The 23,394-nt window shown below is 39.7% G+C and overlaps 1 protein-coding gene across 1 annotated transcript in view; it reads right to left on the reverse strand.

Moving 5' to 3' along the window:
* Window positions 1-23,394, reverse strand: part of ME1 (malic enzyme 1) — a 184,057-nt gene that overhangs the window by 27,823 nt on the left and 132,840 nt on the right. Inside the window, exons 7-9 of the mRNA XM_075087175.1 lie at window positions 14,380-14,489; window positions 4,102-4,199; window positions 2,213-2,326 (exon numbers count right to left, since the gene is read on the reverse strand). Coding sequence (XP_074943276.1) covers window positions 2,213-2,326; window positions 4,102-4,199; window positions 14,380-14,489 — 322 coding nt within the window. The remainder of the gene's footprint in view (window positions 1-2,212; window positions 2,327-4,101; window positions 4,200-14,379; window positions 14,490-23,394) is intronic.

Below are 23,394 nucleotides of genomic sequence, written 5' to 3' on the forward strand. Positions count from 1 at the left end.
AGGAAAAGGAACATCTTAATTATTTACTTGCTGTACATATGACTTCCCAGCAGTTAAATATCAAGCTTCAAGAGGATTACATGGTATTCATGGTATTTTCTTTTGAGGGGAGGGGTGGGGAGAACGGGACATTTTGGTGCAGAAGAAAGCCAAGAGAGCACCACAGAGCTCTAGACCAAGGACAGGTTTCCTTATGCCCAGCTCAGGCCTCGCACTGAAGTATCTCCAGCTTCTAGGTCCAGCAGACTCTGCACTCAAACACACCGCAGCAGTAAGCGCCCACCCGTTCTCAAGCCCTCCAGGACAGCCAGACAGGGAGACTGGTGCTCCTACGTCTTCCAGGAACACCAGCAGCAACCCAAAACGCGCACAGTTGGCTCCCACTGCTTGTGTCAACATCTGGCCACAAGTTCAGTCCTAATCTGTCTCAGACAGCTGTTATGTCTGGCTATCATGAACAGTTCGCAAATATACTCTGGGCAGGACATGAAATTCTGTGGACTGCTTTTTGGACAAAACCCAAATTAAAGCTCCATCAAGAAGAAAAAGCAGAGGAAAGGAACTTAGAGGCTGTGTAAGACACTGATTGGTTCTGGCCCCACTTGAGAGCGCTGAAGCTAGAAGGTGGTGAGGACAGAATACAGCCATCGAGTCACTAAAAATTTAGAAACTGTGAAAGGAATTAATCGCTGCGTACCAAGAGCAACAACCCAATTTCTCGGCTGACTAGCAAATTAACAGCAAGAGGTGTAAAAGAAGCAGGAAAAGGAAACGAGCAGGATAGAAGAAAGGATGGTTAACCACCTTGGCTGGATGGACACACAGCTGAGACCTGTCTTATTGCTTCAGGGTTGTGAAGTTCCTATACTTCTGCCCCTGTCAGTTTGTTTCCTTAACACCACTAGGCGATTATTTTAGTTCAATTGCGCTATTTGATAATCCCAGTCTCTGTGGTGGAGAATACTGTGCAACACACCATTCTTCTTAGGCATCCTGTAGGTTTCAACAGCCACAAAAGATACACAAGCCTTCAGTCATCTGTGTTTGGATGAAAAAGCACTTTAAGATTATTAGATGAAAACCAAAAGGATTAAAAACACTCATTAAAACAAGCAAACAAAAATATGCCAGAAAAAAAATATATCTGTGTCTCAGACAGTAGCAGATACCAGCATTCTTCTGCACATGATCAGGCTGCTTTTGTGCTTTCTGGCAAGGGATGTCCAGGATGACCATAGTAATACTTTCCCATCTCAACATCTATGATCTTACTATTTTCCCTTTAACAGTATGAGTGAAAGGTGCTGTTCAATAAACCAACACAGATATTGACTGCAGAGTGCATGCTCCTGACGCAAAGGTATACAAACTACAAAAGATCCTAAATATTAGATAGCTAAAGAACACTGCACAAGAGTTCATTACCAACGAAGATGGCCGTAAGTACTGCTAACCAACAGGCAAGGTGAAAAAGCAAAGCCAACTGGCCTCTCATCTATTTCTTTAAGTAGCTCACAAACTATTAAATGCATAACCACCTTTTAAAACATACCAGTTTCTTTATTCTGGCACATGGAATTCATATGTTTCTTTATTTTGGCACACAGAGGGAATGAGGTAAGGGTGACTGACGAAGTCTCTCAGCAGCTTCAAATTCTGACCAGTGTTGATAGCACTGCAGACCACAACATCTGCAACATGAGCTGTATCACTGTGCATAGAGGCTCTTTGATGCAATATATCTCAGCTCTTGGAGGATGACATGCTTGCAACACCAGTAAAATATTCTTAAAAAATATTTTCGTTCCTTTAGAAAAATCCTTGAATGCTATCCTAATAATGTATCTATATGCGTCTTTGTGCAAGATTGTGCAAACAAACAATAGTGGCATTAACATGGGAAATATTAAACCCACAAGTTGAACATTTCTTTCCTTACACATTTTTTAATGAACTCCTGAAAAATTCTCTTCATTATGTGCTCATCCCTAATAGAAACAGAGCAGGAACCCCAAGCGTAATCATGCCACACCCTGAAGTAACGTGGCAGTCTGTCATTCATTTAATACACTTTAGAAAAGAAAAACAGCTTGCTATGTCAAGAGGCATAAATTGTAGTTGCTTTCACAAAGAATAGGTGCTTGCCTTTATCTACAGACTGCAAATAACTGTCACGATATTTAAAGGAATGAGAAAATTGAAATTGTATTACCTTTACTATTAACCCCTTTGAGTCAACCATCCATATCCTTTTGACAGCTGCATCTTTAGATACCCCTTCTTTTTCCATGGCCATAACAATGAGGTTTGCTATCCCCAGTGCAGCCTGAAGGAAAGAGAAGAAAAGTATTATACAAAACTAGAAATGAAAGAAAGCCCCTGCTCGCTTGTTTCCTCTACCCACTATTTTAGATGTTTCTGAATTTTATTTAACAATAAAACTTAATTGTTATTTTTTCATAAAGTAAACACTAATGAACTGTTGCTATCATTTGGTAATTAGAAACCATAATGTAGACAAATAGTACAGATAAATCTTAAATCATATAGATAAATCATAGTATAGATAAATCTTAAGCTGGCATTTACAGTGTAGAGAGCATAATAAATGTTTAAACTCTAATGAAAAATGCTAAAGCTAACACTTATTCCACACAATCATCTCAGGATACATTAAATATTTTCCTTCTTTGAAATTTTATTTTGTTCATTAGATATTTTTTTTTTTAATTTAAAACTAAAGGAAACCACACTCGGCGTGCCAGAAAGGGAAACGCAGTTCTAAAAGATTTCTTTGGTCTTATCTTTTTTTTAAAATGTCCATCAAGAATGTAAGTCTCCTTTTACCTACTGTTCATGTGTTTTGTAACTCTAGACTTGGCTGTGCTCCCAGTGAAAGCAGGGGCGAGAAAAATCCACTTATCAATATTTTGCTGAAACATGAATCATCCTTACTGGATTTTATAATATTTCATCCAACAGATCAAATGTCCTACAGGTACAGATTGAAAAACAGGCCACAAAATGAGCCAACAGACCACTCAGTATTTCTGATTACCATCTGATACACATATTTATGGGGTTGATTCAGTTTCTTGTTCTTCCTTATTCAGTTTCACTGAGAATCAAGTGAGTTTCCCCTTTTTCACTTAAGAAATAAGTAGTTTTATCAGGAATGAGCTCCCATGGCAGGGATGATATCTACCATGACATCTTTGCAGCAACTGGCACGCTGAATACCAATGAAAAGACAAACATTAAACCATACACGCGTCTGTCTGTTGAACACAGAGCAAAACCAGGGGAAGGACCTTCAGGGAGATGGACAGTCTTAATGTGCAAAGGCATTGCCATGCCAGATATGGACGCAAGTCGTTCTGAAAAGTACAGATCCGATCTCAGTGGCGCCAAATATTGAATCAAATTAAAGATATCAGTATTACACAAAGCTGGATTAGTATACTGCACCTATAGGGGGGTCTGGTGACCATGAATAGTATTTTTAAGAAGCCTGCATCGGGCTGTAGACGTCATACAAGAGATGACAGCTAGCCACACTGTAGACAAGTACAATCTTCACTTGTGTGTCAGTGGCTTAGAAATTTATACTGAAAAATCAGTATCAAAAAATAATGTGCACAAAAGTCTTCAGAAATGGATGACCTCAACATACAGAATACTGAAAAACTGTATTTAATGCAGGAAAAATCAAGAGGGCACTGCTTCTTACTAAAACACTGACTCTGGTAAATATACTTTATTTCATTTTTCTAAGGTGGCCTGATATATTTCTTCATCTGTCCAAAAAGTTTTGCTTGTTTATATTAAGAGCAGTTCAATAATGTACAGCTGAAGAGCTAAAACCTGAAGTTTTAAAAAGAGAACAGATCTCTGCAAAATGTCTTACGAAAAATATGAGGCTTGACCTGATGATCCAAGATTTTTCAGGAAGTTCACATTTGATTTAAGAACAAAATTTCAGCAGGTGTTAGTGATCATTCTACCCATTTAATCTTCTTGTTAATTGGATACATATAACTTGATTAAATAATAAGAAAAATCTCTATAGTACAATTTTTCCTGATGTATAAAAATACATACCTCTCCAGCTCCCTGGAACAACACTGTGTGATCTGATAACCTGTTCTTGGTGATACGCAGAGCTGCAAGAAGACCTGCAACAGCCACAGATGCAGTTCCTGAAATAGAAAAATGAATATATTTGGTTATTCTGGAAATAATTACAAAGCATTACATTTTATATAATTCCACAGTGTCTTTCAGCTAAAAGATTCACGTACTTAGGGTAGTAAGAAAAAGTTCAGTGGAATTGAAGTTTGCTCTATTTTATTCTTATGAAAATTAAATGTGAGTGGTAATATCTTCGGAGTAACATTAAATATGATTGATTGAATCTACTGGATAGGCATAATGTCTGGGGCATTTGAACTATTACAAAATATATTGCTTATGACCTTTTTCAGAAACGAAGGGTGTGAGAGCCCAGACAGAAGCGTTCTGAAGGACCCCAGATACTGAAAATTAAGATACTTGTTTCATTCTTCAAATAGATACACTTCAAATACAGTAAAATACTAGACTAAAAACTTTACTTCTCATGGGGAGGTTGTCAGAGTAGAAGAGCAAACTGAACAGAGAAGCTAAGCTAGCTGAAAGAGTAAGGCCAGCTTATTTAAGACACCGACTGTCCTACTGCATCTGAAAGCCCTCAGGACTCCAGCCCGCTGTGAAAGGGGTTCCAGCTTACAAACACCTAAAACATTGGAAGTACCTTTTAAATCTGTCTTTGAGTTATGCCACACAGGGAAATAGCCTAACATTTAGTTTTATGATTTCGCCTGTGGAGGCCTTTCTTCTCCAAATCAGAACCAAACCGAATAAGATACCTGTCTGTCTTTGAATTGAAAGATTTTGATCCTCATCATGAGAAACACCTATTAATAAAAAGTAGGACAATGAAGGGATCTCAGCAGGTATCTAGCCCAAACCTGTTCACAATGGCAGGATCAACCATACCTCTGTGACTTCTGACACATCTTTGTCTAACTTGTTCCTAATGTCTTCTCTTGAATACCCGTATGATCTCCTCAGCAAGCTATTCCAGTGCTTCAATATACTTTTTGTTGAAAATTTCAAATATAAATGTTTTTTTCTTCTTCTTCTATTTTGGCCTGTTGTCTTATCTACCACTGGAAAACCTGTTCTCTTCTCTTTGCAACAAGACACGTATTATATTTGAAGACTAAAGGTGTCCCAACCTCTTCCAGCAATGCGGTGGCACAATCCCAATACTTCCACTCTTTCAGAAAGTTATGTTTTCTAAAACACTTAGCACTCATTTCTCTCTGCTGGACTGTATCCATTTGTTTCTTATCTTTCTTGAATTGCAGCACCCAAATCTATACACAACCGTGCAGCCGAATCACTGGCACTGCTGATTCCAGCTGTCAGCTTCTGTCACGCTGAAGAAAGTTGTAGTTAGTCACCAGGGCCTGGTATCTGGCTCTTCCGATCCAGAGATCAGTTAGTCCTTCTCCCCAGCAAAGCCTGCTGGAGGGGGAAGGCCTTCTTTTATGGATTACTGAATTCAGGTAACAAGCTTGTATTTTTCACAAACTATCATTGTCACTAAAGCCCAGGTGCAAGGTGGACCAAAAAAAAGACAGTCGGACTCTTTATTCCTGCAAGGAACTTGGATCCATTAAATACTGGGAAAAAAAAAAAAAACAACTGAGAAAGTTCATCAGTTTTCAACAAGTTCACAGAACCCATAAAGACATCCTGTGGATGGGGATATGGTGGTGAGGTAGATGATGTCAGCAGGAAAGTTGTGCTCAATATGTCTTTTTAGGGGAGATTCCAAAGAACCGACAGCAGGCTGCCCCTTTTTCAGTTCAAGGAGTAAGAACTGAATTCTTCCTTCTCCAGGCAGCGGCTGCCATGGGCTGACCCAAGCAAACCAAAGATGAAGCCATAAATGATTTTGAGAAGCCTGCAAGAACTTCCAAGGAGATCTGCTGGCTCCTACAATTCTGTTCCTGATCGCCACAGCCCTAACTCCAATTGTCTACAAGCCACCTCGTTGCTTTTGCGAGGAGAATTCACATTGCTACTGATTTTTCCTTCAGAAGAAGTGTGAAATAGGTATGACCAGCCCTCCAAAAGCTCTTGGCCCAGAATCTGCACATTGGATATTTGCCCTCAATGTGCAGCTCCCCTGAAGGATGTACTTTTGCTATTCACAAGTGTACTTTCTCATAAGCAAGACAAAGCTTAAAGCTGAGAATGCAGTAATCTCTACATTAAACTCAAGGAGATGCTCAGAACAGGTATTTATATTGCAGGCACACAGACCATTAAGGTTCAAATACATGTAGCTAAGGATCCAAAAGAACAGAAGTAGTAAGAAGCCTGGTACTGGGTAAAGTTCTCCTTAAAAGACATCATTTGGGTGTTGAAGGCTGGGTTTGAATCTGTGGTTTATAAGTAGGATCATGAGTTTCACAAATGGTTACTTTTTCAGAAAAAAAAGGTAACGCTTAGTAAAATTTAATAACACGTTTTAGTTAGAAAGTTCCTTAGAAAGTCACTTTTTGAGGTAAATCCACCTGAACAGTTCTAAAATGTGTCTTTAGAACTAAAAAGTTGTTACGTGCTTTTGATTATGACTTTTCCCTTCAATCATCAGAAATACAGGACACCTTGTTCTCAGCCCACTTAATGTTTAGACCATACAAGTTTGTAATTTTTAGTTATTTAGTCATTTTTATTAGCTGTTCTGAGAGCTGAGATCATTTACTCTCTTCCTCATTTCTAAATAGAAAAAAAAGTATCTAAAAAATGGTTCCTCTGAGGCACAGCTTCAGGAACAACAACTGTCGGGCTGAGACACTTCCACCCCACAGTATCCAAGAGCCAGCTTGTTTCTTTCCCAGATGAAATTAAGTCTTCCTCTGGTGAGTGCCAAATTGGCAAAGACCAAAAATGGCAAAAGAGAGAAGTCAGACCGTGCTCTCAGCTTCCCTTGGTACTCTCCCAAGCAATCCTCATGACTGGCAATAAAAAAATCCCATCCTCTCATTGGATGCCAATTTTTTCTTCTATTTTATATTACACAGCTGTGCTTGCAGGGGAGGAGGAGGAGGAAGCCTACATAACATGGCTTATTCCTAAGACCACTGATGTGGTACCCTGGAAAGGCTGAGCTGGAGCACTGTAAGGTCCTGTCTCCAGTTCTTGAAGACAGAAGTTGTGGCCACTGCAGCACCCTGCCCTCATCAGAGGGCTACGCAGAGCACCAGGAAAGCTGCTCTTCAAACCGCTTTCTGGTGACAGAGACAAAATGAAACACTGTAGATTGATAATGAATAGGAATGCTGGGACCTTGCTTATCTTCATGGCTGATGTGCTTTTGCTAGGTCTGTTAGCCAGAAAAAGGGACTATGATTAAGTATTACCAGTTGGGATACTTCTACAAACTGTTACAATACCATCTTCTGTTTTAAGGAAAAAGAAAATAAATGAAATATGAAACATTAATAAAACACTACATTGAATGTCAATAACATTTTGCGTTGATTATTCACACAGGATGAGTTATCATTACCTGTATGTTCATTACGAGGGTGATTCAGAACACAGACTATAATGGCAATATATAGAGGCTTAAATATTGCATTTCTCACAAATCACGATTTGCACGAAAGAAAAAAAGGTGTTTTAAAAGTACTCCACATCAGTTTTATTCAGCCATTTGACCCTAAAAAGGATAATAACCCAGTTTATTAGATCACTGAACGCACTATCACTGCTGCTGGCAGCGGCTGTCATCACTTCTCGTCAGCAGCTTCCCTTACTCCTTCCTATTGAAAGGGGGGCACCGTCAGTGTGAATAGCGGATCTGTTTAACCGGAACTGCTCTGACTAACAGCATGACCTTAAATTTCACCCTGAATACTGACTCGAGTTTTTGAAAAGAATGAAAATGCAATTCACATCCATCTGCCAAAGCCTAACCACTTCTCACAGACATTACGAAGCAGAAACAGAATTTTGCTGCTTTTCTGTCATCACTATAGGAAGGAGAGAAATGGCTTCACCTCCCTGTCCCTCAGAGCACAGGTTAAATCCCTTGTGTGCAGAATAAGACAGACATTGTTCACAGATTTGATTTTGAAAACCGATTCTATTTCCCCCAAATTCCTAGAAGAACCACCACATCAAGTTTAACAGAGGATATTTTTCTAAAGCAGTGTCAGCTGCTGTGACAGCAAACACTTTGTTCCACTCTTCTGGGAAGGCGAGTCAAATGTAAATATATGGTAGATGTAAAATTTCAAAATATACTGTTCTTTATCAAGTCTTTGTTTTCTGCCCAAGATTCTTTAGCCTGACTTGTTACTGTAAACTGTATGACTGAGCATGAATATATCAAAGGAGATCCTAGAGACCACGGCCTTTTAGGGTTGGCGCATTATAAATGCTTTGGAGCACAGAGTCTTCTTTCAGCAGATGGAACAATTAAAGAAAAAAAGGAGGGGAAAAAAAGCCCCCAAACATGAGGAACAAGACCTTCATTTTTATTGGATGTAGTTTAATTTAAATTAGCGAGAAATGGCTTACAGCACTGAAGTATTTGTCCGTTACTTAAAGTTTCAAAAAATAAAATTTGTAATCAAGAATTAGCTGTTCCTTTATGTCATTTTCCCTACCTCATCTTAAAAAGTTAGCAAACAAGAACGGAAGAATTTCTGCAGCACATCCTAAAATCTGAGCTATTCATTCTGGACTAAAAGATTAGGAAGTGGTAAAAGTAAAATTCATCTTTCTCAATACACAGCATAATAGAAATCACATGTTAACACAGCCAGTCTTCCAAATAACACTGCACAGAGTGCCAGGGAAAAAATAAATCCATTCCGCTCTCCTACACTTACTGGGAAAAAAAGGTGAGAGTAAAGATCCGATCTAAAAGGTGTAATCTCAGTTGCTAGTGAGGCAAATGCTATGGCCGTGGGTAGTTCGAAAGAGCCCCATTTTAAGAGATGGGAGCTCCTTCTCCTTGCCATGAATGGGCTTTTCAAAGCTTTGTACACGCGCTGCCCCGCTCTGCAGCTGTAGCAGGCAGGCAGTGCAAAGAGAGGGAAAGGCTCTAGTGAAGGAGAAATGGAGCCTTTTTGAAAAAAGCAACCATTTGGTATATTTGAGAAGGGATACAGGGTCCCAGCAGCACAGGGCGGCTGAGGCTGGGAGGTCGTCTGGTGCAAACCCCTTGCTCAAGCAGGGCCACCTGGAGCTGGTGGCCCAGGAACATGGTGAGAATGGATTTCTTTTTTTAACCCGTAATGAGCAAAAAATGAAACAGAAGAATGCTCGTACATACACGTATTGGTATATACACATGGAAAAGTATGTAAAAGCTACAGTGGGGGATTTACTCGAAAGCTTACCAATTCCAATGTAAATTTACCACTGAGTAGCAGAAAGGTGATATCCTGAATATACTGCAAGAAAAAATATACTTCACATAACCCTACGCTATATGTCTTAATAGGAATTTTTTTTAAAAGTCTTTTATTTTAAAAATCCGAATGTCTTTTTCACCTGGAAGCAAATGTCACTTCACATTATGAAAGAGGTTTTCTACAGCTTGCACACAGTGTCAGAATTTGAGATATATGATATCAACGTATGAGCTATTACGTGTCATTCAGCTGTGCAGTTTTTCGAATTCTTGGTCAGAGAATGAATTGGAAGCCCCATGCCTATCACAACCACAACAACGAACCCCAAACCTTCTTTACAATGTGATTTCAAGAACTGGAATTTCCAGGTACCAAATATATAACATCCGATGTTAATGTTAAAAAGAATTAAATCTTAAAAAGGTGAACGCTTGTGACAGAGAAATTCTGATTTCTGAGGACAGCACTGACTTAACGTTAAATTGGTCATAACATAACTTCCAGGTATAATTTTCCTAATTATTCAAATGGCAGTCTGCTGAACATGTAGTGTGTATTTTAAATCAAACCACACACGTAAGACAGAATAATAATCTTAAATTATACGTGCTCTACATTTTTATTTTAGGTCTGTTTCTTTTAATTAACTTTTGATGCAATTAAACCGCACAGCTGTTAAAAACTAATGACATCTAAGGTCATGATGGATACCAAAGTCAGTTCCAAACCAATGCAATCTCTCCACGTAAATATTTTTGTTGGCGTAAAATACAGGCTCTGTGTCCATAATGGAGGAACGCATTGCAACTGTGGGCACGGTGAAGCACAGCTGTAACACTAGAATAATAACTTACAGTCTTACACTGCATAGAGAAACATTTTATGTAGATTGGCTTATACTGCAGAAGTTTGTAATTTTCCATTGAGACAATTTTAAATTACAGGGGTGGGGGGGGGGGGGAAATCAAAACAATTGAAATAATTGAAATAATTGGCCTGCATAGAGGCAGCAAGGCTAGAAAAATTTATGCCACTATTTCAGATTTATCTACATCAGCAATGACTACAACCAGCTACTATGTGACAAGCTTTGAGACCTGTGTAAAAGAAATGCATGGCTTCTAAGACATGCAAACTTGCCTTAAGCCACCGACTGCACTTGAGTAGCAAAAACTCTTTAACAGACACACCAAATCCGAGCCGGGTGTGGAGAGGGAGCGCTAGGGCACCCGGCTCTGCCCCAGCTGGGTTTGACGAAGGGCAGGCAGGTATGGCCTGAGCCAATCCCACCCGTGAGCGGGATTTCAGGCACTGCAATCCTGGACTTGTACCTAGGACTTCTTTAACTGATCTTCAGATATTTTTTTTCTAACATCCCCACAGCAGGGAAGGGAACAGGTTAGTTTCTCCAAGGGGATTTTCAACCTCCTAAACCATGAATCCCAATCCTGCCTCCTCCCAGGGGATGTCAAGCAGAGAACATCCTCCACTCTGATAAACAGCTTTGATTGGCAACACAAGTGTCAATTCTTCTTCTGGTACTGGTCCATTCCCAGGCAGGGGTTGAGGAGGTAAAAAAACCAAACCAAAACAAAAACAACCCCACAACTCATATATTAAAGAAAATTCCACCCTGTCCTTATGACTCCTCCTTCCTAAATATATTGGAGATGAGCAAAGCTAGCAACCTGATGTAATTCAAGTATTTCTAAACGTTGTGAAGCTTGACATTAAAAATATTAATATTTCTCCCATATAGGAAATTATGATCAAAAAATCTCTGATTTTTAAAACGTTTTTCTAATAGTTAGAGAGAACCAGATAAAAGTATTTGTTTTGAACCCAAGGCTATCACTGATTTCCAAAAAAATCATATTCTGCATGTTTCAGAGACTAAAAAAAACAAAAAAAAGGCAGCAAGCTGATTTGTGGTCAGATTAAAAACAAATAAGAATCCAAGGAAAAAAGTGAATATTTTCTCCCTAAAGCAGCATTATTGCTATTTGTTTGTAAAAAAATATTTTGAAAATACAAATACGAAGAAATTCACCACCCATCCAAAAGCCGAGATGCTTTCTAGAATCACAAAATAAGAGCAATTTTATTATACCAACACAGATTTATAGCAGTTGCTCAGAATCCTGTTCACTCTCCTTCCCAATTCCTTGAGTACAGAGAGGGGACACAGAAAAAGTTACCAAGCTTTTTACGAAGTAAAGGATGTGACCATGCTATGGCAGGGATGGAGACAAAACTGTTTCCAGAAATTCTTAACTATATCTTTAGGTGACCCTTAATTAGGCCAATCTTTAGTGGTTTTATAAGATCAGTGTTTTGCAGACACTTTTTTCGAAACGCTCTGCAATGGCGTCAGTTCGGGGCGTGCTGACACCCTGAAAATAGCTGCGAGCTAACAGCAGGCAACTGCACTTGTCCAAGTTACTACTTGCAAATGGCTATTCAGCTTGCCACATTTTCCTTACCTTTCATAGTTTCTGGCAGGACTCAGGATCGTATATTAGGGGTTTTTTAGATTTGAGGTACTTAAAGGTCATCATTGCATCACTAAGGTATATAGGAATCCTTTGTCTGGATATCCTGCGGCAGTAATAAAAGCCTCAAGCCCTTCCATGAAACATCTAAACATTTCTTTTGATCATTAAAGTAGCTTCAGCTTGACAAATATTTGGACTAGGAGAAACTATATTTAAAATACCACGTAAGCACTATCTTCAGAAGATGGCGGCAAATCAGATGCAGTGCTGCATTTGTTTGCTTTTATTGGCCGGACGCTACTTGTCATCTTTACTGCTGTAGGGGTAGAAAATACAACTTGCATACAGAGAAGGCTGATCTTTCAAGTAGCCTGGAAAAAACCATGCCATTTAGAAATTGATCATCTCTAAGGATTGCTAAAGAAGTTAGCAACATCTATCCTCATTAAAGTTGTCAGGTGGAAGATCCTTAGGGTTTATAAAGTTGGAATAGAAAGAGGGAGAAAAGATCACTGGATCTATATTTGGGCTGTTGTTATTACACTGCCACATTATAGGGGAAGATGGCATCCAACAAAGAAAAGATACTGAAGGTATTTATGGGGATATGATGACAAATGACAGAGACCAGAGCAGATGAAGTGCATCCGCTTTCACCTCTTGGAAGCTATTCAAGCATTAAGGATGGAGATCACCCAAAAGTCCCAAACAATGTTTATGAAAATATCAAAAGACCCACACACACAAATTAGATTGCAGAAACTGAATAAATTAAAAGACTGCACATGGCTGCACTTCTAAGGAAGACCGACAGCTGCTACAGGAGCTCAGCCAAAAGCCAAATGGATACCTTCCAACAGTTTTGAATGTGAATACACCTTCCTTCCAAGGTGCATGAGAGATAATGCAGTGGTTTTAAAATGCATCTACAGACACAGAGGACTTCCTCAGCTTAGTTACCCATATTCAGTACCCTTCTGCTGAAAAGCTTCCCTTCCATTTCTTTGAAACTACTTTCTAGTTGAGTCTTTTTCTGATTTGGGGTGAGGACCTTCATCCTGCAAGGGAAAAAGATAATTCCCTGTTGGAGCTTGTCTCTAAAGGGAAACTTCCAGATGCTGTTTGGTCTGCTGTATTGGACTGCTGTAGCCACGACTACACTCAGACCCTGCAGGGTAAGAAGCACCATGCTTCTTACAAAGGGAAATGACATTTTATAATTAGTTTATTTCCCATCTGGGAGTTTGTCCTCCAAGATCTGTTTCAGATGCAGGAGTAAAACTTAGCCAGGCTTGTAATAGAAACACAGTTCATGTGGCTAGCCAAATCCTTAGCATCAGAAAGGTAAGAGCTATTTAAATATACCACCATGCACTGAGTCCCTGAAGTAAGACCTAGGTCACAAGAATACTCAAGAATGACTTCTGAACAACCCAAGCACCTAATGCTTGGCTTAAAGCGTCACTGCAAACTGTTAGAAATGAAGACAGTTAAAATCCCATTTTTGATCCTGTCACTGCTGAGAACCTCCATCTACCCAAGGGAATGTGAACGGGTAAGAGGCAGCTGGGTGCCCCGGGCCCCCCTTGGGTACCTCTCTCCAGCAGTTCATCTGACTGCAGTCTCCTCACAAGGATGCGAGCCAGTGCACTTACTGCCCTAGAAGAAGTTATTTTCCAGTGCTCTTTTCTGGCAGGAAATAAGGTAACCCGAGCAGCAGCATCCACCACTTCAGCCCTGCTTGTCTGTCTTCTTGGGAGGGAAGGGACAAGATGCCCATCTAGATTAAGCACTGGGAGAATCCCCCTTGCTGATGCTTCCCATCCTAGATCCTTTTGCCAGCTGCTACAAATGATTCCGATGGGAAAGCAGAGTCAAGGGGATAATTTCCCTCCAAAATTGAATGCAGCCCTGAGACTGCAAGGAAAATTACATGGATATTTAACTGATTTGTCAGTTTAAGAACTGAAATACAGTTCGAAGTTTGTCAAGAAAGCTCTGTCGCATGCAGGAACAATGCAGACCAATTGTCACTGTGGTGACAGAAAAAAACTGAGGGAAGTACAGTCCAGGCTTGAGCTTTGACATTTGCCCAAAGATCTGAAGTTAATAATTTATATGGGAAAGCCACTCACACACTAAACTATTAAAAAAAAAACCCAAAGAGTGAACATCTAAATAAAGCATGAGGCATAAATGAGAGGGGAAAGGTTAAGAGCAAAGACAGGTCACCGGAAACTCATACTGAGGTAATCCAAGGCAAAATGTGACCCGTACTGAACATCTTCAAATATCACAGGAAAACTGATACATTTTTTCCCCTCTGGTACATCAGTTAAGACTCATTTTTCTGGCTTGCGAGCATCACAAGAGTGAAGAGAAGAGAGAGAGTCTGTTACCTTGGATGTCATCATTGAAAGTGCAATACTTGTTACGGTACTTATGCAGGAGGCGGAATGCATTAGCATTAGCAAAATCCTCAAATTGAATGAGGCAGTTCATGCCATATCTAGAAAGACAGAAAAGCGTACATTACATTAAAATTAAAAATAATACATAATTGTATACTAAAAAGCTATTAGCATTTGCAGTCAGATTTTGAATACAAATCTAATATGATTTATACATCTACTAATATGTTTCTGTTAGATTCTGTATCTTTACTTTCATATAAATTATCTGGAAGGCATAATTAGACTACTAATACACTTAATTCAGTTCTAGGTTAGGAACAAAAGATGCAGACATCTCAACAGAGGTCTTTGCTGAGCAACCAGCTAGCGAGCAAAAAAATAAAATGGCCCTGTAAGGAAGACAGTAAAAAGGTAACAAATTCAGAACATGATTTTTAGTTTATTGTCATTATGCAGGTCAGCAGCACGACATCACTCACAACGTGGCGCTCGACCATCCTTACTGTAAAAGAGGTATTGATCAGAAACATGGCTGACGTAGACAAATGATAAACATGTGAGAACAGTTTAAGGAAGGGAAGTGAGAGCTGCCAATCCGAACTGAGTTACACTTGGCTAGCATACACTAAAACTGTGACCATATGCAGAAACAAGGTTAGCTACAGTTCTTACATCTACTCTTTCCCTGGATTGTCAAAACTCATTTTCTGATATGAATACTAGATGTTTCTTAAACAGTATGCTAAGAATCAGTGTTATCATTGATTTTGATGCTTTCTCATCCTTGTAGCTAATGAAACAATCCAAACTGACATTTCCTATAGTAATTTGAAATCTCTATATACTATATTTTGAAAATATAGTATGCAGTTGCATCAGATGAACAATTTCTATCATTTAGCTGATATGACTATCTAAGTCAGTTCAACAGAATGGGTAAGTAGCTTTTGATGAACCTTGTGGTAACAGTCTCAAAGTTAATGCCAGTCGCTCCATTTCTTGGAAACAATTCACTGTGTTACCTTGCTGCCTTGGACCCACTGCGTACCAAGGCTGCACTACCAACAGGGAGCAAACAGCAGCATTTTTCTAGTCTATGTAGGTGCCTATGTTGACTTCAACAGGCATAGGGCATCTCAAATACATCTAAAATTTACCAAAGAAAGGAACACAGGAGAATTTAAAAATAAAAAAAAAAAAAAAGGGAAACTTCAGGCTCCTGGCGCTGGTATGCCATTCTGGTATTGGTATGGCAATACCTAAGAAGTAAAAAATTGCCCTGGCATGCAATAACCTAAATAACCAAGGTGTGCCTAAAATAAAAGTTAATAATAAGTTAAATTGATTTAATATTACTGCTATGCATCCTCCAGTCCTTAGATGCATTTCATAATAGCACTGTGTCTGGATTTGGATTCCTTGCTTAACTTTCCCATATGGCATTTTCAAATACTTCCTTGTAACAAAATCAAAAAATCCCTCACAAAACCCCAAAAAACACCAAAAACATTTCTAGACAAAAACTATGTAAAGACTGAATTCAGGCTCACAGCACATTGGCAGTATTCAAGTCATGGGTTTTTTTTTTCCAGTTGCCAATATCATGGGGGGGGCGGGGGGGAACACAAGAAGTTTAAAATATAGGAGTAGTACTACAACTGTCTGTACAAGTTTGGATCTGGAAATATCACATAAACTTTATCCTACCCTGGAAAAATATAACAAGAAAAAGTTCTTTTAAAAAAGTATTTTAAACTTAAATAAACCTAATGGCAATTTGCACAGACCAAGGAACCATTTAAACTTTTAAAAAAAATATTGCATTAATGTGTTGCCATGAAATTATTACCACTAGGGTCCAACAGGGCAAGTTCTCAACAGCACACATCCTGTTTGAGTTAAAGGAGGTTTTTGCTTATCTGCTAACAGCACAAATCCAAGCGAGACAGTCGAGCAGTTCCTGCTTCATCATTCAGTGTAACTCATCTACTCTAATGTTAATCGGCTTTTCCTTTCAACTATACATGTGTTTGGCAACCACATTAAGTAAAGGCATCAATATAAAAAAGGACAAAATTTCCTGTGACTCAATTAATTTCCATGGAAATCACATATTTACAGCCATATTACAATTAGCCAAAACTACTGGGATTCCACTGGCAGGAATGGTAATCCCTGCTGAAAATAACTACACCTTCAGGTTTTATGGAAAAACCTGGACTACTTCAGCAGCATAATGACAGGCAACTGTTTAAAAGAGAATTTGGCAAGTCAGTAATTCAGTACAGTAAACCACAACCAAGTTAAAATAAGAAGGTGGAATTACTTTTCAATAAATGATTTTAATTTCTAACCTGATTTAGTATCTGACATGAATTTCTGTGATTCCATACGGGTCCAGGAGCTGATGGTTGGATAATAACATGAAACTAATGAGATTAACACTCTGGAATCCTGGAGCTTGGTTAGAAGTGTTTCTTGGATGTCATTAAGCCAACGTCTGTTTCTTTATTTTACCATATATAACATTCCATTTTCTCATCTGCATTTCATTTTTCTCCATTTTCTTAACCATTGCCTTTGTAGACAAAGATCAAACCCCCCTGTGAATTATAGTAAATCAGTGTCCCTGTAGAAAACACTCATCCTATACTAGGCACACTACCCATAATAATTCTCCGGGCAAAGTATCATGGCTGTTTAATTAAAATGGAAAAAAGTGCAGGCAGTCTAATTCTGGACCTCAGATTTTGGTATTATAGCAGAGAAATTTCTAAGCAGCATTCTTTTTCGTTGCAAGTGTTACACATGAAACCCAGGTAAAAACCTGAGGCTTCAGTGCTGCCCACGAGCAGTAGTACCTCATCAGATTTGTGAAGTTTGAGGTCTATGTCCTCAAAAAAGTCTAATCAAATCCAGTCACTGGGTACCCATGATAGATAAGAAAAATGACACAGTGTTTTTCTGCTTGGAGTATTCCCATTCTCAAAGCCACTAACAGATGAGACATACAGGTGAGGTAATACAAAAGAGTTAACACCTAGCATTCCAGAAAATCCCCTTGCAATAATGAATTGGCTACAAAGGTACCACTTGGTTCTGGAAGCAGTGACCATACCAAAACAGCCATCAATTCTTCTGTGACTTCCACATCTTACTATCACAATCACTGACAGCAGAAAGTTGAGCCAAAACCTAAAACGACGTTCACAGCCAACAGCTCGGTTCCACTTTCCTTCCTGTATCACTCTGCAATAACCGCCCACCCCTATCGCACTCTGATGGATGGCTTTAGGTTGTGGTTTCTCCACTAGGAGGGGAAACTGTTTGAATCAACCCTCATGAAAGCAGAAGGTGTCCTCTCTGTTTGCACCTCATACCCTACTGTCATCGCAAATGTTTAGTTTGGAACTGCACCGCTTCGTAGGTGGGTATGGTAGACAAATGACTGCTGGATGAGAAGGGAACCAAGCACTTTATTGCTTGCCCATGTGCAGTCATCAAATCCTGTTGTGCCTTCTAAACCACGTGAGTTCCAGCAACTGTGGGCCACTACAGTGCTGTAATTCATTTTACGTTTCAAACATTATAGAAAGAAAAAACAAAGCGTACAGCTATCCTAATATGTGACAAACTTAACATCTATCATCCATACTTTACACAGATAAGGCACAGATTGACTTCACTGAGTTTGCTCAGATGACACAGAATGACTGACCAGGTAGGTCCAGAAGCAAGTAACCGAGATCTGCTACTTGATATTAAATCATCAGGATTTAAAACCACCACTGAATGGTTGGGGTTGACTGTTACAGGGGGCATGGTAAAAGGAAAAGGCCTGCAGTTGAGTGCCAGCAGCTCCAGGCAGGACAAGATTAGGAGGCAAAGTTACAAGGAACTGTCATAATATAAAATGCTGTAAGATATATTTCTCCCTATTTTAAAAGTAGTGGACTACATATTGTTATAGTCTGAAATAAGGGTGTTAACCTGTGCACTGCTTATCTAAGTAGCTAAACTTGATCATCATATACATCAGGAGAATTTCACCTTCCAATTTGAAATGAAGGCATACACATTTAAAATGCATCCTAAAATCCTTTCAATTTGAACGTGTCACCAAAACAGAGTCATGGGAGCAAGCAGACACTGTATGCGGTTACCATGCTGCAAACACAAGTCACATACAACACATCAGGCCTTACCGCTTGCCCAAAAGAGAGAACATTTCTCCAGCTATCGCAGCTCTTGACCCAGAGGTACATAGGGGATAATTGGGGAAATGGAGGAACGCATAAGTAACATGCATGTTCATATTGAAAGGTGGTACAAATAAATGGAAGAGAGAACCTACCCCGTAGGCATCAACTGTCTCAACCAGAGCACTTGAAGAAATAACGGATCTAGTCCTAGACTACCAAAACTAAGAAAACAAATGAAAATCTGGGAGACATCCCTCTTCGGTATGCGACTATAACAAATGCAGTGAATTCTTAACTGTTTTCTTGCTCTGGAAAAACACTTCTCCAATAGCAATAGCTTGCCTTCAGTAGCCTGGCTAGGACTGATGGATTCTTGCAGGCATGTGTTTTGTAGCTGTGAATTCCTCTTTTCCACCTGTTCAGGACGTGTCGCTGTGGTAGCTGATTAAACATACATAAATCATCCCTAGAAAGTGATAATCCAGATCACTGTTCCCCCTTGTAAATCCTGTTTTGTCACCTACATATTTCTGTGAACGTGGATCTTGGTCTCCTGCTCCAATTCATACAGGCAGTCTGAATCAGGACCCAACTGGACAGAAGCAAAGAAACCAAGCCATCTTTCCTTTTTCTCTTATGGACAGAAAACATGGACAAGAGTGGTGGCAAGTGCGCAACATCAGATTTGTCATCAAGTATGGGAGGCAAATGCTGGACAATGGATTAAAATGAACCATCGTACTGACTAACGTGTGGTTGCCAGAAAACACTGTTTCTAATACTTTTCCTAATTTACAACATATTTTGTGTGACAGTCTTAGTTTAGTTTTCCCCATTTATAAATAGTTTATATTCAATTGTCTGTGACAAGAATGCTAATCTTTCAAATCATTCTACAGATTATAACTTTATATAACAGGCTGGAGAAGAATGTCCACAGCTCTTTAACCATCCCAAATATACAGTACTAGCATTTTGGCAACCTGACACTCTTAAGAGCCTCAAACAGGGAAAACCCTCAAGAATCCAGTGGGAGCTATAAAAGTTTGGGCATCATTTTGAATTCAAACCATATGATCAGTAAAATCCGTGCTTCCTTCTACAGCTAAGAAATTTTTCTGGAAATACGTTTGGGTCATTTGTTCTTACTGCCAGCCATTGTTTTGGAAATCTTCCTAAAGGAACAAGTGGTTGCTTCTTAGGTTTTTAGAGTTTCCAAAATCCTATTTGACTATTTTCTTTGTTCATGTGGGCCTGGAACTGAAAAAGCCTTAGAAACCATCAGAAGTGGTTGCTGTCACCCATTCCTAAGAAGGAGCAAAACCAAAATGATAGCAACATTGGCATCCTCTCCCTTGCCTCATGCGTCACACAGCTGCTCCGCCAGCCAGAACCATTTATAGTGCATCGGGATGATGTGGAAATCATCTCCTTCCTCCCCATTCCAAGCGCTGCAAGCCTGTTCATTTCCATATATCCCACTGCTCAAAACACATTTAAAGCATAATGGCCACTGCTGTTTGTGCCAGGGCTTTCCTGAAAGGACGCCTTCCCACCTTCCCTCCTGACAGCTCTTACGACCTGGATGCCTCCTCTTCCTGCCCTCCCCCAAGCTATCTTTAACTTCATTTCATAGAGCAGCTAAACTGCTGCAATGAGGTCATACATCCATCCTAGCACCTCTTCCAGCAGCACAGTTTTAACCTGCTGGTTCAATGCAACCAAATTTCATCGAGGGGAATAGAGTTTTCCACAATAATTTATATGTACGTGTTCTGTGGAAAAAGGTGGCCAGGACGAGAAACCCTCCAGCAAGCACCGCAGCCACTCTGTAGCAGATGTTACCACTCTTGCTGCCTAACAGCCTGATGTGCTACAGCTGCACAGGACAGAAATCTGTCGAATGTGTACTCAGCAATAGCCAGTGCTACAATGCAAATACTTTCCCAGAAGTGGTATCATTAAATTACAGATAACTTTCTCTCTATGTCATGAATTGGACCAGCAAGTCAGAGACAGGACATTCTTCACAGGAAGAGATTTTCTAAAGAACTTAATAGAAACTGTCAGCATCTCTGCTTTTCTGCTTTTCACATGAATGACCCTATTTAAATGTCTTTCCCCCCCCCCCGCCCCACCCCTGCAGGCAGCCATTGTTTTAATTTTATCCACAGAAAGCATTTACTTTCTTAGGAGTATTTTTCATAGCCATTTTCTGTTTCCAAACCCATCCTTGCCCCAGTGAGCTCGGTACATACGCACACTAGGTGTGGGGGCAGGGGAGATGGCAGCATTTAGCACCCACTATAGTACCAGCAGCAGAGCCTTGCTTCATTCACTTTCTCCTTAAGAAAATATTCTATGAAAGTTTTCCATGTTATTATTCCCTGGCATGACCATAGTTCTATGGTGTCTGCAGTGCAGCCCTGCTTTTTACCAGTATTTCTAACAGCCCTCTGCTTGCTCTTTCCTTCTCCATGGTGTTCATTTCCACAGCCTCTCTGTCCTAGGAGTAGTGAGGAGAATGGGCTGGTGATGGCTCATAATTTCCCCTTTTTTCCCTCACCCCAGCCAACAGCACTGCTGCATGTGTGGACTTCGCAGGCCTTGGGAATAGCAAGGCTTCGGAGCAGAGTGGTGCTGAATTAGGAAGGTCTTGTAGTTGGTGGTCCTAGAAGTTGGTGCTTGTGAGCAGAGAAGCAAAACCAGATTATCTGCCCAAAGTCAGGCACTTTTTACATAAAGGGCTTCTCTCATGCAAAAAGGGAATTAAATTGAAAGCTTTTGTGGTATACAGACATAAAGAATTACTACAAGGAAAAGACGGTCTGGTTTTTTAACTTAATTTTTCATCAGCTTGGTTGCATTACGCTCTGTAGTGAGGACTACTTGCTCTTTAAATTGAAGTCCACCTGAAACGTTAAGTTGAAAACACTTCTAAACATACCCTGATTAATTTTTTGTACATTTTCAAAGTGCTGTTAAAGGATTAATACTGACAGTAACTAGAGAACCTGAACTAGATTTCTTATACTTCAATAGCTGATTGAATTAACTGTCAGATGTCTCAGGGCTGTAAAATATAAAGTCTGCGAAATAATTAACTGTAAGTTACCATTGTTGTAAAGATTCATTTCTTCTTGTTGCAAAAATATTCATATTTTATTTTGGATTTAGATATTTGTTCTAAAGTACTTCACACAACAACGTTGTCAGGAACTGGGCTTGATCATAACTTTGACTTTTCCAGTGCACGCGTATAGAATCTTCCAACAGAAATACGAAGGTTGGCATGAATGAAGCATGAACAGAAACGTATGCGCTACTAGAAGTGGCAGCACAACAAAGGCACAACAAAAGAATAGCGGCACATATGGATAACGAAGGACAAAATTGACTGCAGAAAATTAAAAACATCTCATTTATATCAAGATGAGCAGGCCTGAGCTCTGGTAAGGCCACAGCACAGACACCTCTTGGACCAGAACCCCACACCTTGGCAACAGCAAAGGAGCAACAATAGCAATTAGCTGTTGCAGCAGATCACATATGCCACTCCTCATCCCGTGGGCACAGCAAGAAGCCATATTACAGTCTGAAGAAATTCAACATGAGGATACACAGAGAAGATGGACAGCAGACTTGCCTAAAATTTGTAGAGGCCGAAGTAAGCAAAACAACCATGCCAGCATACCTGTTGGGTCCTAAAGGCATGACAGACCCGTATAAAATCAAATTTATCACCACTTATCACCAGGAGCCCAGAAAAAAGCCCTTTTTCCTTCAGTGTTGCACATGAGGAATCCTGGCCAGATCATGTGAACACATACATCCTGATGCTTTAAGTATGCAGGTGTGAGACTGACTGAGTAAAATCAACTTGTTTAGAGATTTTGTAACATAAACCCACCTCTCTTTTCCATAAGGTCTTGCACCGAGTGCTGCCAAATTAATTTCCTGTGGTGGACTGGGTCGAGTTGCTTCCTCTCCACTGTGACACAGTCCCCTCAGCAGGAAGGCGACTGGATGACACAGTACTGAGATACAGTACGTTATATGTATAAATTATATTTTTGAAATTTCACAAAGTCAGACATGAGCCAAACTCTTACACTCAGTTCTTGACATACACAAACATCAGCACCAGAAGATTAAACCTCTGCCATGAAAAAATATACCATGCAAACTTCCACAAACACAGAAGTATGCAGGCTTGGCTAATCCTCAAGTTAAATATGAGAAGGAAGAAAGCTATACTGTAAATGTTGGTAGTTTTCATCCTTAAAAAGAAGTTCCACGTGGATTTGAAGTAAACAGCAAATTGAATTACTGTGATGTTTTTTCATGAATTTGTATTGGTTCACTTGTTACCTGATCCTGACCCCACCTAAGTCAAAAGTAAAACTCTGGGAGCCTGAAAATGTAATTCCAGCTCTTCTAGCTGTTCTACTGCTTTTGCCAGTGTTACCGCTTAGCTGCTTTAACTGCAACTTAGACCAAAGAACAATCTCAAATTACCTTCAGTTTTATATTCACTTAAAAGAGATGAATGCAGATTTGAGACAGATGATCTAAGAGGTTTTTTTGACTTTTCTGCCTCTTCAGGTTCTTCTTTAGAGACTTGGCATGGTGACACTTTTGGCCAAGGGAGGGAAGGGTAGTGAACAGATGGATTGGTCAAGTGTCTGAGCAGGCTAAATCAGAAAAACAGACAACCAAGACAGAAATCCATCTCAGCTGGAAACAGTGAGCAGCCTTACTCTTTGTGAACCTTTAGCTGTAGCTAAAGGTGTGTGTC

The sequence above is a fragment of the Phalacrocorax aristotelis genome, chromosome 3 (genome assembly GCF_949628215.1).
Source record: "Phalacrocorax aristotelis chromosome 3, bGulAri2.1, whole genome shotgun sequence".
NCBI classification, from domain to species: domain Eukaryota; kingdom Metazoa; phylum Chordata; class Aves; order Suliformes; family Phalacrocoracidae; genus Phalacrocorax; species Phalacrocorax aristotelis.